The sequence below is a fragment of the Diprion similis genome, chromosome 4 (assembly GCF_021155765.1).
Source record: "Diprion similis isolate iyDipSimi1 chromosome 4, iyDipSimi1.1, whole genome shotgun sequence".
Lineage (NCBI taxonomy): Eukaryota > Metazoa > Arthropoda > Insecta > Hymenoptera > Diprionidae > Diprion > Diprion similis.
Window position 1 is genome coordinate 5,148,170 of NC_060108.1, and position 15,809 is coordinate 5,163,978.

At 40.1% G+C, this 15,809-nt stretch overlaps 2 protein-coding genes across 2 annotated transcripts; one reads left to right on the forward strand and one right to left on the reverse strand.

Annotated features, from left to right (window-relative positions):
- The first annotated feature begins 3,212 nt into the window (after positions 1-3,212).
- LOC124405570 (uncharacterized protein K02A2.6-like) lies at positions 3,213-4,057 on the forward strand. Its single transcript, XM_046880593.1, has 2 exons — positions 3,213-3,839; positions 3,986-4,057. The coding sequence occupies exons 1-2, from the start codon at positions 3,213-3,215 to the stop codon at positions 4,055-4,057; spliced, it is 699 nt and encodes a 232-aa protein (XP_046736549.1).
- A 3,080-nt stretch (positions 4,058-7,137) lies between these two features.
- Positions 7,138-11,413, reverse strand: LOC124405571 (uncharacterized protein K02A2.6-like). Its single transcript, XM_046880594.1, has 3 exons — positions 10,219-11,413; positions 9,800-10,124; positions 7,138-9,691 (listed from the first exon to the last, which is right to left on the reverse strand). The coding sequence occupies exons 1-3, from the start codon at positions 11,411-11,413 to the stop codon at positions 7,138-7,140; spliced, it is 4,074 nt and encodes a 1,357-aa protein (XP_046736550.1).
- Positions 11,414-15,809: the final 4,396 nt, after the last annotated feature.

The following is a 15,809-nucleotide window of genomic DNA, read 5'->3' on the forward strand; positions in this document are numbered from 1 at the left end:
TAATTTGACGCGCTGAATGCGATATAACAAGTTTTAGGTCGCTAGCATGTATAGAAAAAAAGTTACCAACCGATATCTGAAGAACAAACAAACGGACTTCGACTTCGTGTTTCGAGCAATATCAGACCAAAGACGACCGTTTCCGGCGTAATTTGACGCGCTGAATGCGATAAAACAAGTTTTAGGTCGCTAGCATGTATAGAAAAAAAGTTACTCACCGATATCCACGAAACAAACAAACGAAATTCGACTCCGTGTTTCAAGAAATATCAAAACAAAGACGACCGTTTCCGGCGTAATTTGACGCGCTGAATGCGATAAAACAAGTTTCAGGTCGCTAGCATGTATAGAAAAAAAGTTACTCACCGATATCCACGAAACAAACAAACGGATTTCGACTTCGTGTTTTGAGCAATATCAAAACAAAGACGACCGTTTCCGGCGTAATTTGACGCGCTGAATGCGATAAAACAAGTTTTAGGTCGCTAGCATGTATAGAAAAAAAGTTACTCACCGATATCCACGAAACAAACAAACGGAATTCGACTTCGTGTTTTGAGCAATATCAAAACAAAGACGACCGTTTCCGGCGTAATTTAACGCGCTGAATGCGATAAAACAAGTTTTAGGTCGCTAGCATGTATAGAAAAAAAGTTACCAACCGATATCTGAAAAACAAACAAACGGACTTCGACTTCGTGTTTCGAGCAATATCAAAACAAAGACGGCCGTTTCCGGCGTAATTTGACGCGCTGAATGCGATAAAACAAGTTTGAGGTCGCTAGCATGTATAGAAAAGAAGTTACTCACCGATATCCACGAAACAAACGAACGGAATTCGACTTCGTGTTTTAAGCAATATCGAAACAAAGACGACCGTTTCCGGCGTAATTTGACGCGCTGAATGCGATGAAACAAGTTTGAGGTCGCTAGCATGTATAGAAAAGAAGTGACTCACCGATATCCACGAAACAAACAAACGGAATTCGACTCCGTGTTTTGAGCAATATCAGAACAAAGACGACCGTTTCCGGCGTAATTTGACGCGCTGAATGCGATAAAACAAGTTTTAGGTCGCTAGCATGTATAGAAAAAAAGTTACTAACCGATATCTGAAAAACAAACAAACGGACTCCGACTTAGTCTATTGAGCAATATCAAAACAAAGACGGCCGTTTCCGGCGTAATTTGACGCGCTGAATGCGATAAAACAAGTTTTAGGTCGCTAGCATGTATAAAAAATAAGTTACTCACCGATATCCACGACACAAACGAACGGAATTCGACTTCGTGTTTTAAGCAATATCAGAACAAAGACGACCGTTTCCGGCGTAATTTGACGCGCTGAATGCGATAAAACAAGTTTTAGGTCGCTAGCATGTATAGAGAAAAAGTTACTAACCGATATCTGAAAAACAAACAAACGGACTCCGACTTAGTCTATTGAGCAATATCAGACCAAAGACGACCGTTTCCGGCGTAATTTGACGCGCTGAATGCGATGAAACAAGTTTGAGGTCGCTAGCATGTATAGAAAAAAAGTTACTCACCGATATCCACGAAACAAACAAACGGAATTCGACTCCGTGTTTTGAGCAATATCAGAACAAAGACGACCGTTTCCGGCGTAATTTGACGCGCTGAATGCGATAAAACAAGTTTTAGGTCGCTAGCATGTATAGAAAAAAAGTTACTCACCGATATCCACGAAACAAACGAACGGAATTCGACTTCGTGTTTTAAGCAATATCGAAACAAAGACGACCGTATCCGGCGTAATTTGACGCGCTGGATGCGATGAAACAAGTTTTAGGTCGCTAGCATGTATAGAAAAAAAGTTACTCACCGATATCCACGGAACAAACAAACGGAATTCGACTCCGTGTTTTGAGCAATATCAGAACAAAGACGACCGTTTCCGGCGTAATTTGACGCGCTGAATGCGATAAAACAAGTTTCAGGTCGCTAGCATGTATAGAAAAAAAGTTACCAACCGATATCTGAAAAACAAACAAACGGACTCCGACTTCGTGTTTCGAGCAATATCAAAACAAAGACGGCCGTTTCCGGCGTAATTTGACGCGCTAAATGCGATAAAACAAGTTTTAGGTCGCTAGCATGTATAGAAAAAAAGTAACTCACCGATATCCACGAAACAAACGAACGGAATTCGACTTCGTGTTTTAAGCAATATCAAAACAAAGACGACCGATTCCGGCGTAATTTGACGCGCTGAATGCGATATAACAAGTTTTAGGTCGCTAGCATGTATAGAAAAAAAGTTACCAACCGATATCTGAAGAACAAACAAACGGACTTCGACTTCGTGTTTCGAGCAATATCAGACCAAAGACGACCGTTTCCGGCGTAATTTGACGCGCTGAATGCGATAAAACAAGTTTTAGGTCGCTAGCATGTATAGAAAAAAAGTTACTCACCGATATCCACGAAACAAACAAACGGAATTCGACTCCGTGTTTTGAGCAATATTAAACAGAGACGACCGTTTCCGGCGTAATTTGACGCGCTGAATGCGATAAAACAAGTTTTAGGTCGCTAGCATGTATAGAAAAAAAGTTACTCACCGATATCCACGAAACAAACAAACGAAATTCGACTCCGTGTTTCAAGAAATATCAAAACAAAGACGACCGTTTCCGGCGTAATTTGACGCGCTGAATGCGATAAAACAAGTTTTAGGTCGCTAGCATGTATAGAAAAAAAGTTACTCACCGATATCCACGAAACAAACAAACGGAATTCGACTCCGTGTTTTGAGCAATATCAGAACAAAGACGACCGTTTCCGGCGTAATTTGACGCGCTGAATGCGATAAAACAAGTTTTAGGTCGCTAGCATGTATAGAAAAAAAGTTACTAACCGATATTTGAAGAACAAACAAACGGACTCCGACTTCGTCTATCGAGCAATATCAAAACAAAGACGGCCGTTTCCGGCGTAATTTGACGCGCTGAATGCGATAAAACAAGTTTTAGGTCGCTAGCATGTATAGAAAAAAAGTTACTCACCGATATCCACGAAACAAACAAACGGAATTCGACTTCGTGTTTTGAGCAATATCAAAACAAAGACGACCGTTTCCGGCGTAATTTAACGCGCTGAATGCGATAAAACAAGTTTTAGGTCGCTAGCATATAATTTTTATTTAGAATAATTTTTTTGAAGAAGGAACAACGTCATTTAGTAGTAAAATGTTAGAAATTGAAAGTAGAAAAGATAAAACTATTAATAATGTAATTAAATTTGTCAAGGCAGAATGGCCCAGCACGAAAAACCTGTCAGAAGAAGAGAAAATTTACTTTCATAAAAGGTACGAATTAACAGTAGATACCAATTGTTTATTTTGGGGAATGAGAGCGTGCATTCCCGACAGCATGCGGGCAATCATACTAAAAGAATTACATTCTTCTCACATGGGAATTGTCAAAATTAAAACGTTTGCGAGATCTTACGTCTGGTGGCCAGGCATTGATTCTGCTATTGAAAATTTAATTAATGATTGCAACATTTGCTCAGTACTTCGAAAAACCCCGGCAAAAACACCGTTAACTACTTGGCCTTGGCCACCAAAGGCGTGGAGTCGCATTCATTGCGATTTTGCAGGTCCATTTTTTAATAATATGTACCTCATTGTGATAGACGCACACTCTAAATGGCCTGAAGTAATAAATTTCAAAAATAATACAAAAACGTCGAAGGTCATCGAAAAATTCAAGACACTATTTGCTAATTACGGTTTACCTTTACACGTTCATTTAGACAACGGGCCCCAGTTCAAATACGGATTGAAAGATTGGCTAGAACAAAACGGAGTCCACGTGAGTTTCTCCCCCCCCTATCATCCGGCCACGAACGGCGCGGCTGAAAATTTTGTTCATACTTTCAAAGATAAAGTGAAAAAAATCGTTAAAGGGGGAGAGAGACTCGAAGACGCGATTAATAAATTTCTTCTTGATTACCGTAGCATACCACACTGTACAACAGGACGCAGCCCGGCGTTCTTAATGTTTGGGCGAGAACTGAGAACTCGTTTTGATGTATTAAGACCAGATGTTTCGATGACCGTTGACAGGCAACAAAGAGCACAGATAGTAGCTAGGCGAGGAAATAGGAAGGTAGATGTAAAAACCGGAGACGATGTCTTGATGGACTCTCACAGGGTTAGGAGTAAAAAACGTGTGCCAGGTAAAGTCATTAAGAAAGTATCGCCCTCGACTTTTATTGTACGCGACGATCAGGGCAGTACACACAAAAGGCACATCGATCAAATAGTCGACAAGAAGAAGCAGACCACTGTACCGAGAAGGTCGCCTCGTGTGCATGGGGTATTTATCTATGATAACATTTCGGTTTACGGTCAATTTAAAATCGCCGCATATTCTTATTTTACCGTTTGATTTAAATACGGGCACTATAGGTGTCGCCCACTCGCTAGCCGTTGCTGGCTTTAAATGTCCCAATTCTACTAATCTATCTATCTCTTTCTCCACTAGCGGTTTTAGCGCATGTGCAACGTTTCTGCACTTAAGTGCTACCGGACGGGTATTTTCTTTTACATGTAACTTAATAGAACTTTTATTGTACATTCCGGCAGTATCGCTAAATAAAATCGGATATTTTTCTGAAAGAATTTTTTCTAAATTTTCCGTGTTCATTTTATTTATTTGTTTATCCTTTTCGTTATTCTGGATATTTCCTTTAGGCAACATTAAAGGCCAAGCGCCGAAAGCTTGTAACCATTTTCGACCTATTAGAGCCGGTCCCGATCCTTTCATAACAAAACAATCTAATATTCGCGTTTCGTTGTCGATAGCGACCTTCAAATTAATTAGTTTTCCCAACGGTTTTAAGATTCTTTCGTCGTAAGTTTTTAATTCCAAATTCGTTTTAATGATCTTACAATCTTTTAATTCTTTTTGTAAAATTCTTTCAGAAATTACCGTAGCGTAAGTCCCAGTATCAATCTCGAATTTAACCGGGGTTTCATTTATTAAAACCGATATAAACATAGGATTCGCGTTTTTACTTTGCTCTAATGCCGATTCATTATCATCGATTTTTTTAATGTGCAAATTTGCATTCGTGACCTTTGTTTTTTTTTTATTCATACTCTCATAATTATTACGCGTAACCTTGAGGTGTAAGAAGTCGCTTTCGTGATCGTCGTCCGAGAATTCGCTGCTATCCTCGTCTGCTGCTTGGAGATTCTTCACCTCTTGCTTCGCGGCTGTGTTTACTGCTGCTTGCTTAATTCGGCACGCGCGTTCAATGTGCCCTTTTTTCACGCAGTACGAGCACACATAATCTCTATACTGGCACTCTCTATTTATATGGCCTTCTTTGCCACAACAATAACACACTAGCTTCTTTTGGCCTTGACGCTGCTGATTTGTGCCGCTCGACGTGGCTGATGCTCCTCCGGCACCTCTGCCCCCGCGGTGACCACCTCTCGTTTGGCTCGTGCTTGATGTTCCCGATTTTTTATTTCTCGTATCGACGTGGTAAAGTTCTTGTTTCGCGTTTTTATGTTCTAACGCGTTTTGAGATGACGAAGCATCTTTTACTGCTTTTTCTCTTGCAAGCGCGATTTTTAAAACTCCATCGTAATCGGCTTTCTCAATTTCAAAACATTTGATTCGTGTTTCAGTGTCCCTTATTCCACACACCAGCTGGTCGCGCAATGTGTCTTGTAGATCTGGAAAATTGCAGTCTAAAGCAAGTTTTTTCAATCGTGCGGCAAACTCTTGTATGTTTTCGTGCTGTTCTTGTCTTGCTTGGTGGAAGGTACATCTTTCCATGATTTCCGAAGGTTTGGGGTGCAGATGGTCAGTCATAACTTTGACTATTTGATCGTAAGTTTTTGTCTCCACATCTGCCGGAGATACTAATTGTTTGAGCAATTTGAAGCTTTCCTCGTCGATTAAGTCGATCAGCGTGGCTACTTTGTCCCCATCCTCGGTGATTTTCCTTCTTTTGATGTAGAATTTAAATCTTTCAATAAATAATTGCCAGTCTGATTTTCCAAGAATAAATTCTAATCTGCTTTTATTGTCCGACATGTTGTTACTGTTGGGATCTTCCTCTTCACTGTCGGTGTTTACAACGCGATTCTGTGTATTCTCACCCGTGAGGGTTTCATTGGCATTAGCTATACCTGCTGTTTCAGTATTTACTTCATCGTAATAATCTCTTAATTTCTTCCGGAGTGACTCGAAATTTTCGCTTTCAGAAAATTCTATATTTGCTTTATTCAGTTCATCTATAATTGCTGCTTTTGTCACTCCACTTTTATAAAGCCAGTTTTTATCTGCCTTTTGCATTGGCTTAGCACTTTTTAACACATTTAGCCCTATGCCCACACACGTAGAATTCAATAATCCTCGTCGCCAGTTGTTGTGTAATGCTACTAGGTAAATAAATGATGATAACGTTTTATGCTAGATTTCTGGAAAACAGAGCAAGTAAATTGAAACCACTTTACGATTTATTAAAAGAAAAAAATTCGTCTGGACTCGGGAGTGCGATAAAGCTTTTAAGTGGGTTAAGAATGAATTAATTTCACCGCGCGTTTTGGCGCATTTTGACCCAAAGGAAGAAGTAATTCTTGCCTGCGACGCTTCCGACTACGGGCTATCTGCAATTCTTTCGCACAGGTATAAAGACGGATCAGAGCGACCAATAGCTTTTGCGTCAAAGAAAATACCAGAAAATGAATTAAAAAGAGCGATAATTGATAAAGAAGCAATGGCAATCGTGTTCGGCTTCAAAAAATATTACCAATATATTTTCGGACGCGAAATAGCATTGCGCACAGACAATAAAGCTCTCGAATTCATACTCGGTAGCAGCAATTATAGATGTTGTTATGTAATGCTACTAGGTAAATAAATGCACGCCGATTATTTATTCAATAACAATGATAATTATAGTTTATTGGTGATTCAGTTGTAATACAAATATACTTTACGGGCTTTGCCCGGAGCGCGAGATAGGCCGACCTTACCCAGCCGTCGCTCAATTAGCACTAGCCTGTGTCGCGTAGACGCTACGCGTTTGGTACGCTCGCACACGCACACACTCATACGCTAACGCGATACATCACAATTCTCCGCCTCTTTAAAGATTTGGATTCAAGCGAGGCGACCTTCTCGGTACAGTGGTCTGCTTCTTCTTGTCGACTATTTGATCGATGTGCCTTTTGTGTGTACTGCCCTGATCGTCGCGTACAATAAAAGTCGAGGGCGATACTTTCTTAATGACTTTACCTGGCACACGTTTTTCACTCCTAACCCTGTGAGAGTCCATCAAGACATCGTCTCCGGCTTTTACATCTACCTTCCTATTTCCTCGCCTAGCTACTATCTGTGCTCTTTGTTGCCTGTCAACGGTCATCGAAACATCTGGTCTTAATACATCAAAACGAGTTCTCAGTTCTCGCCCAAACATTAAGAACGCCGGGCTGCGTCCTGTTGTACAGTGTGGTATGCTACGGTAATCAAGAAGAAATTTATTAATCGCGTCTTCGAGTCTCTCTCCCCCTTTAACGATTTTTTTCACTTTATCTTTGAAAGTATGAACAAAATTTTCAGCCGCGCCGTTCGTGGCCGGATGATAGGGGGGGGAGAAACTCACGTGGACTCCGTTTTGTTCTAGCCAATCTTTCAATCCGTATTTGAACTGGGGCCCGTTGTCTAAATGAACGTGTAAAGGTAAACCGTAATTAGCAAATAGTGTCTTGAATTTTTCGATGACCTTCGACGTTTTTGTATTATTTTTGAAATTTATTACTTCAGGCCATTTAGAGTGTGCGTCTATCACAATGAGGTACATATTATTAAAAAATGGACCTGCAAAATCGCAATGAATGCGACTCCACGCCTTTGGTGGCCAAGGCCAAGTAGTTAACGGTGTTTTTGCCGGGGTTTTTCGAAGTACTGAGCAAATGTTGCAATCATTAATTAAATTTTCAATAGCAGAATCAATGCCTGGCCACCAGACGTAAGATCTCGCAAACGTTTTAATTTTGACAATTCCCATGTGAGAAGAATGTAATTCTTTTAGTATGATTGCCCGCATGCTGTCAGGAATGCACGCTCTCATTCCCCAAAATAAACAATTGGTATCTACTGTTAATTCGTACCTTTTATGAAAGTAAATTTTCTCTTCTTCTGACAGGTTTTTCGTGCTGGGCCAATCTGCCTTGACAAATTTAATTACATTATTAATAGTTTTATCTTTTCTACTTTCAATTTCTAACATTTTACTACTAAATGACGTTGTTCCTTCTTCAAAAAAATTAATGTACGAGAATTCATTCGTAATTATTTCTGTTTGGTCGTCTATCGGCAACCTCGACAGCGCATCGCAATTTGCATTTTCTTTTGATTTGACATGTTGAATCTTATATTTAAATCCCGATAAATAATACGCGTATCGCTGAAGCCGATTATCCGCTGTTTGCGGTATGCCTTTTCGTGGACCGAGTATGAATTCGAGAGCTTTATTGTCTGTGCGCAATGCTATTTCGCGTCCGAAAATATATTGGTAATATTTTTTGAAGCCGAACACGATTGCCATTGCTTCTTTATCAATTATCGCTCTTTTTAATTCATTTTCTGGTATTTTCTTTGACGCAAAAGCTATTGGTCGCTCGGATCCATCTTTATACCTGTGCGAAAGAATTGCAGATAGCCCGTAGTCGGAAGCGTCGCAGGCAAGAATTACTTCTTCCTTTGGGTCAAAATGCGCCAAAACGCGCGGTGAAATTAATTCATTCTTAACCCACTTAAAAGCTTTATCGCACTCCCGAGTCCAGACGAATTTTTTTTCTTTTAATAAATCGTAAAGTGGTTTCAATTTACTTGCTCTGTTTTCCAGAAATCTAGCATAAAACGTTATCAGCCCGATGAACGACTCCAATTCTTTCGCATTGGTTGGTATAGGCGCCTTCGTCATTGCTTTGATCTTGGAAAAAGCTTTGTGCAATCCTTCTTTGTTAATAACAAAACCCAATACTTCAATTTTTTCCTGCATAAATTTGCATTTTTTAATGTTTACTCTCAAATTACATTCTTGAAGTTTTGCACAAACCTGTTCCAAGTTCCGCTTATGCTCTTCAGCGTTTTTCCCTGTTATATAAATATTATCTAGGTAGGCTATAGTGCCTGAAATTCCCCTGATGGCTTCATCTACCTTTTTTTGTACTTCTGCTGGGGCTGGCGCAACACCTTCCGGAATTTTTGTGTATCTAAAAAGACCTTTAGAAGTAATTATCGTTAAAAATTCGGAACTTTTTTCGTCTACCGGAAATTGCATATAGGCGTGCGTCAGGTCCAGCTCTGAAAACGTTTCACCACCCTGTAATGCTGCAAATATTTCATCGATCGTGTGCATGGGGTATTTATCTATGATAACATTTCGGTTTACGGTCAATTTAAAATCGCCGCATATTCTTATTTTACCGTTTGATTTAAATACGGGCACTATAGGTGTCGCCCACTCGCTAGCCGTTGCTGGCTTTAAATGTCCCAATTCTACTAATCTATCTATCTCTTTCTCCACTAGCGGTTTTAGCGCATGTGCAACGTTTCTGCACTTAAGTGCTACCGGACGGGTATTTTCTTTTACATGTAACTTAATAGAACTTTTATTGTACATTCCGGCAGTATCGCTAAATAAAATCGGATATTTTTCTGAAAGAATTTTTTCTAAATTTTCCGTGTTCATTTTATTTATTTGTTTATCCTTTTCGTTATTCTGGATATTTCCTTTAGGCAACATTAAAGGCCAAGCGCCGAAAGCTTGTAACCATTTTCGACCTATTAGAGCCGGTCCCGATCCTTTCATAACAAAACAATCTAATATTCGCGTTTCGTTGTCGATAGCGACCTTCAAATTAATTAGTTTTCCCAACGGTTTTAAGATTCTTTCGTCGTAAGTTTTTAATTCCGAATTCGTTTTAATGATCTTACAATCTTTTAATTCTTTTTGTAAAATTCTTTCAGAAATTACCGTAGCGTAAGTCCCAGTATCAATCTCGAATTTAACCGGGGTTTCATTTATTAAAACCGATATAAACATAGGATTCGCGTTTTTACTTTGCTCTAATGCCGATTCATTATCATCGATTTTTTTAATGTGCAAATTTGCATTCGTGACCTTTGTTTTTTTTTTTTTTCATACTCTCATAATTATTACGCGTAACCTTGAGGTGTAAGAAGTCGCTTTCGTGATCGTCGTCCGAGAAATCGCTGCTATCCTCGTCTGCTGCTTGGAGATTCTTCACCTCTTGCTTCGCGGCTGTGTTTACTGCTGCTTGCTTAATTCGGCACGCGCGTTCAATGTGCCCTTTTTTCACGCAGTACGAGCACACATAATCTCTATACTGGCACTCTCTATTTATATGGCCTTCTTTGCCACAACAATAACACACTAGCTTCTTTTGGCCTTGACGCTGCTGATTTGTGCCGCTCGACGTGGCTGATGCTCCTCCGGCACCTCTGCCCCCGCGGTGACCACCTCTCGTTTGGCTCGTGCTTGATGTTCCCGATTTTTTATTTCTCGTATCGACGTGGTAAAGTTCTTGTTTCGCGTTTTTATGTTCTAACGCGTTTTGAGATGACGAAGCATCTTTTACTGCTTTTTCTCTTGCAAGCGCGATTTTTAAAACTCCATCGTAATCGGCTTTCTCAATTTCAAAACATTTGATTCGTGTTTCAGTGTCCCTTATTCCACACACCAGCTGGTCGCGCAATGTGTCTTGTAGATCTGGAAAATTGCAGTTTAAAGCAAGTTTTTTCAATCGTGCGGCAAACTCTTGTATGTTTTCGTGCTGTTCTTGTCTTGCTTGGTGGAAGGTACATCTTTCCATGATTTCCGAAGGTTTGGGGTGCAGATAGTCAGTCATAACTTTGACTATTTGATCGTAAGTTTTTGTCTCCACATCTGCCGGAGATACTAATTGTTTGAGCAATTTGAAGCTTTCCTCGTCGATTAAGTCGATCAGCGTGGCTACTTTGTCCCCATCCTCGGTGATTTTCCTTCTTTTGATGTAGAATTTAAATCTTTCAATAAATAATTGCCAGTCTGATTTTCCAAGAATAAATTCTAATCTGCTTTTATTGTCCGACATGTTGTTACTGTTGGGATCTTCCTCTTCACTGTCGGTGTTTACAACGCGATTCTGTGTATTCTCACCCGTGAGGGTTTCATTGGCATTAGCTATACCTGCTGTTTCAGTATTTACTTCATCGTAATAATCTCTTAATTTCTTCCGGAGTGACTCGAAATTTTCGCTTTCAGAAAATTCTATATCTGCTTTATTCAGTTCATCTATAATTGCTGCTTTTGTCACTCCACTTTTATAAAGCCAGTTTTTATCTGCCTTTTGCATTGGCTTAGCACTTTTTAACACATTTAGCCCTATGCCCACACACGTAGAATTCAATAATCCTCGTCGCCAGTTGTTATGTAATGCTACTAGGTAAATAAATGCACGCCGATTATTTATTCAATAACAATGATAATTATAGTTTATTGGTGATTCAGTTGTAATACAAATATACTTTACGGGCTTTGCCCGGAGCGCGAGATAGGCCGACCTTACCCAGCCGTCGCTCAATTAGCACTAGCCTGTGTCGCGTAGACGCTACGCGTTTGGTACGCTCGCACACGCACACACTCATACGCTAACGCGATACATCACAGCATGTATAGAAAAAAAGTTACTCACCGATATCCACGAAACAAACAAACGGAATTCGACTCCGTGTTTTGAGCAATATCAAACAGAGACGACCGTTTCCGGCGTAATTTGACGCGCTGAATGCGATAAAACAAGTTTTAGGTCGCTAGCATGTATAGAAAAAAAGTTACTCACCGATATCCACGAAACAAACAAACGAAATTCGACTCCGTGTTTCAAGAAATATCAAAACAAAGACGACCGTTTCCGGCGTAATTTGACGCGCTGAATGCGATAAAACAAGTTTTAGGTCGCTAGCATGTATAGAAAAAAAGTTACTCACCGATATCCACGAAACAAACAAACGGAATTCGACTCCGTGTTTTGAGCAATATCAGAACAAAGACGACCGTTTCCGGCGTAATTTGACGCGCTGAATGCGATAAAACAAGTTTTAGGTCGCTAGCATGTATAGAAAAAAAGTTACTAACCGATATTTGAAGAACAAACAAACGGACTCCGACTTCGTCTATCGAGCAATATCAAAACAAAGACGGCCGTTTCCGGCGTAATTTGACGCGCTGAATGCGATAAAACAAGTTTTAGGTCGCTAGCATGTATAGAAAAAAAGTTACTCACCGATATCCACGAAACAAACAAACGGAATTCGACTTCGTGTTTTGAGCAATATCAAAACAAAGACGACCGTTTCCGGCGTAATTTAACGCGCTGAATGCGATAAAACAAGTTTTAGGTCGCTAGCATGTATAGAAAAAAAGTTACCAACCGATATCTGAAAAACAAACAAACGGAATTCGACTTCGTGTTTCGAGCAATATCATAACAAAGACGGCCGTTTCCGGCGTAATTTGACGCGCTGAATGCGATAAAACAAGTTTGAGGTCGCTAGCATGTATAGAAAAGAAGTTACTCACCGATATCCACGAAACAAACGAACGGAATTCGACTTCGTGTTTTAAGCAATATCGAAACAAAGACGACCGTTTCCGGCGTAATTTGACGCGCTGAATGCGATGAAACAAGTTTGAGGTCGCTAGCATGTATAGAAAAAAAGTTACTCACCGATATCCACGAAACAAACAAACGGAATTCGACTCCGTGTTTTGAGCAATATCAGAACAAAGACGACCGTTTCCGGCGTAATTTGACGCGCTGAATGCGATAAAACAAGTTTTAGGTCGCTAGCATGTATAGAGAAGAAGTTACTAACCGATATCTGAAAAACAAACAAACGGACTCCGACTTAGTCTATTGAGCAATATCAAAACAAAGACGGCCGTTTCCGGCGTAATTTGACGCGCTGAATGCGATAAAACAAGTTTTAGGTCGCTAGCATGTATAAAAAATAAGTTACTCACCGATATCCACGACACAAACGAACGGAATTCGACTTCGTGTTTTAAGCAATATCAAAACAAAGACGACCGTTTCCGGCGTAATTTGACGCACTGAATGCGATAAAACAAGTTTTAGGTCGCTAGCATGTATAGAAAAAAAGTTACCAACCGATATCTGAAAAACAAACAAACGGACTTCGACTTCGTGTTTCGAGCAATATCAGACCAAAGACGACCGTTTCCGGCGTAATTTGACGCGCTGAATGCGATAAAACAAGTTTGAGGTCGCTAGCATGTATAGAAAAAAAGTTACTCACCGATATCCACGAAACAAACAAACGGAATTCGACTCCGTGTTTTGAGCAATATCAGAACAAAGACGACCGTTTCCGGCGTAATTTGACGCGCTGAATGCGATAAAACAAGTTCTAGGTCGCTAGCATGTATAGAAAAAAAGTTACTCACCGATATCCACGAAACAAACAAACGGAATTCGACTCCGTGTTTTGAGCAATAACAAACAGAGACGACCGTTTCCGGCGTAATTTGACGCGCTGAATGCGATAAAACAAGTTTTAGGTCGCTAGCATGTATAGAAAAAAAGTTACTCACCGATATCCACGAAACAAACAAACGAAATTCGACTCCGTGTTTCAAGAAATATCAAAACAAAGACGACCGTTTCCGGCGTAATTTGACGCGCTGAATGCGATAAAACAAGTTTTAGGTCGCTAGCATGTATAGAAAAAAAGTTACTCACCGATATCCACGAAACAAACAAACGGAATTCGACTTCGTGTTTTGAGCAATATCAAAACAAAGACGACCGTTTCCGGCGTAATTTGACGCGCTGAATGCGATAAAACAAGTTTTAGGTCGCTAGCATGTATAGAAAAAAAGTTACTCACCGATATCCACGAAACAAACAAACGGAATTCGACTTCGTGTTTTGAGCAATATCAAAACAAAGACGACCGTTTCCGGCGTAATTTAACGCGCTGAATGCGATAAAACAAGTTTTAGGTCGCTAGCATGTATAGAAAAAAAGTTACCAACCGATATCTGAAAAACAAACAAACGGACTTCGACTTCGTGTTTCGAGCAATATCAAAACAAAGACGGCCGATTCCGGCGTAATTTGACGCGCTGAATGCGATAAAACAAGTTTGAGGTCGCTAGCATGTATAGAAAAGAAGTTACTCACCGATATTTGAAGAACAAACAAACGGACTCCGACTTCGTCTATCGAGCAATATCAAAACAAAGACGGCCGTTTCCGGCGTAATTTGACGCGCTGAATGCGATAAAACAAGTTTTAGGTCGCTAGCATGTATAGAAAAAAAGTTACTCACCGATATCCACGAAACAAACAAACGGAATTCGACTTCGTGTTTTGAGCAATATCAAAACAAAGACGACCGTTTCCGGCGTAATTTAACGCGCTGAATGCGATAAAACAAGTTTTAGGTCGCTAGCATGTATAGAAAAAAAGTTACCAACCGATATCTGAAAAACAAACAAACGGAATTCGACTTCGTGTTTCGAGCAATATCATAACAAAGACGGCCGTTTCCGGCGTAATTTGACGCGCTGAATGCGATAAAACAAGTTTGAGGTCGCTAGCATGTATAGAAAAGAAGTTACTCACCGATATCCACGAAACAAACGAACGGAATTCGACTTCGTGTTTTAAGCAATATCGAAACAAAGACGACCGTTTCCGGCGTAATTTGACGCGCTGAATGCGATGAAACAAGTTTGAGGTCGCTAGCATGTATAGAAAAAAAGTTACTCACCGATATCCACGAAACAAACAAACGGAATTCGACTCCGTGTTTTGAGCAATATCAGAACAAAGACGACCGTTTCCGGCGTAATTTGACGCGCTGAATGCGATAAAACAAGTTTTAGGTCGCTAGCATGTATAGAGAAGAAGTTACTAACCGATATCTGAAAAACAAACAAACGGACTCCGACTTAGTCTATTGAGCAATATCAAAACAAAGACGGCCGTTTCCGGCGTAATTTGACGCGCTGAATGCGATAAAACAAGTTTTAGGTCGCTAGCATGTATAAAAAATAAGTTACTCACCGATATCCACGACACAAACGAACGGAATTCGACTTCGTGTTTTAAGCAATATCAAAACAAAGACGACCGTTTCCGGCGTAATTTGACGCACTGAATGCGATAAAACAAGTTTTAGGTCGCTAGCATGTATAGAAAAAAAGTTACCAACCGATATCTGAAAAACAAACAAACGGACTTCGACTTCGTGTTTCGAGCAATATCAGACCAAAGACGACCGTTTCCGGCGTAATTTGACGCGCTGAATGCGATAAAACAAGTTTGAGGTCGCTAGCATGTATAGAAAAAAAGTTACTCACCGATATCCACGAAACAAACAAACGGAATTCGACTCCGTGTTTTGAGCAATATCAGAACAAAGACGACCGTTTCCGGCGTAATTTGACGCGCTGAATGCGATAAAACAAGTTCTAGGTCGCTAGCATGTATAGAAAAAAAGTTACTCACCGATATCCACGAAACAAACAAACGGAATTCGACTCCGTGTTTTGAGCAATAACAAACAGAGACGACCGTTTCCGGCGTAATTTGACGCGCTGAATGCGATAAAACAAGTTTTAGGTCGCTAGCATGTATAGAAAAAAAGTTACTCACCGATATCCACGAAACAAACAAACGAAATTCGACTCCGTGTTTCAAGAAATATCAAAACAAAGAC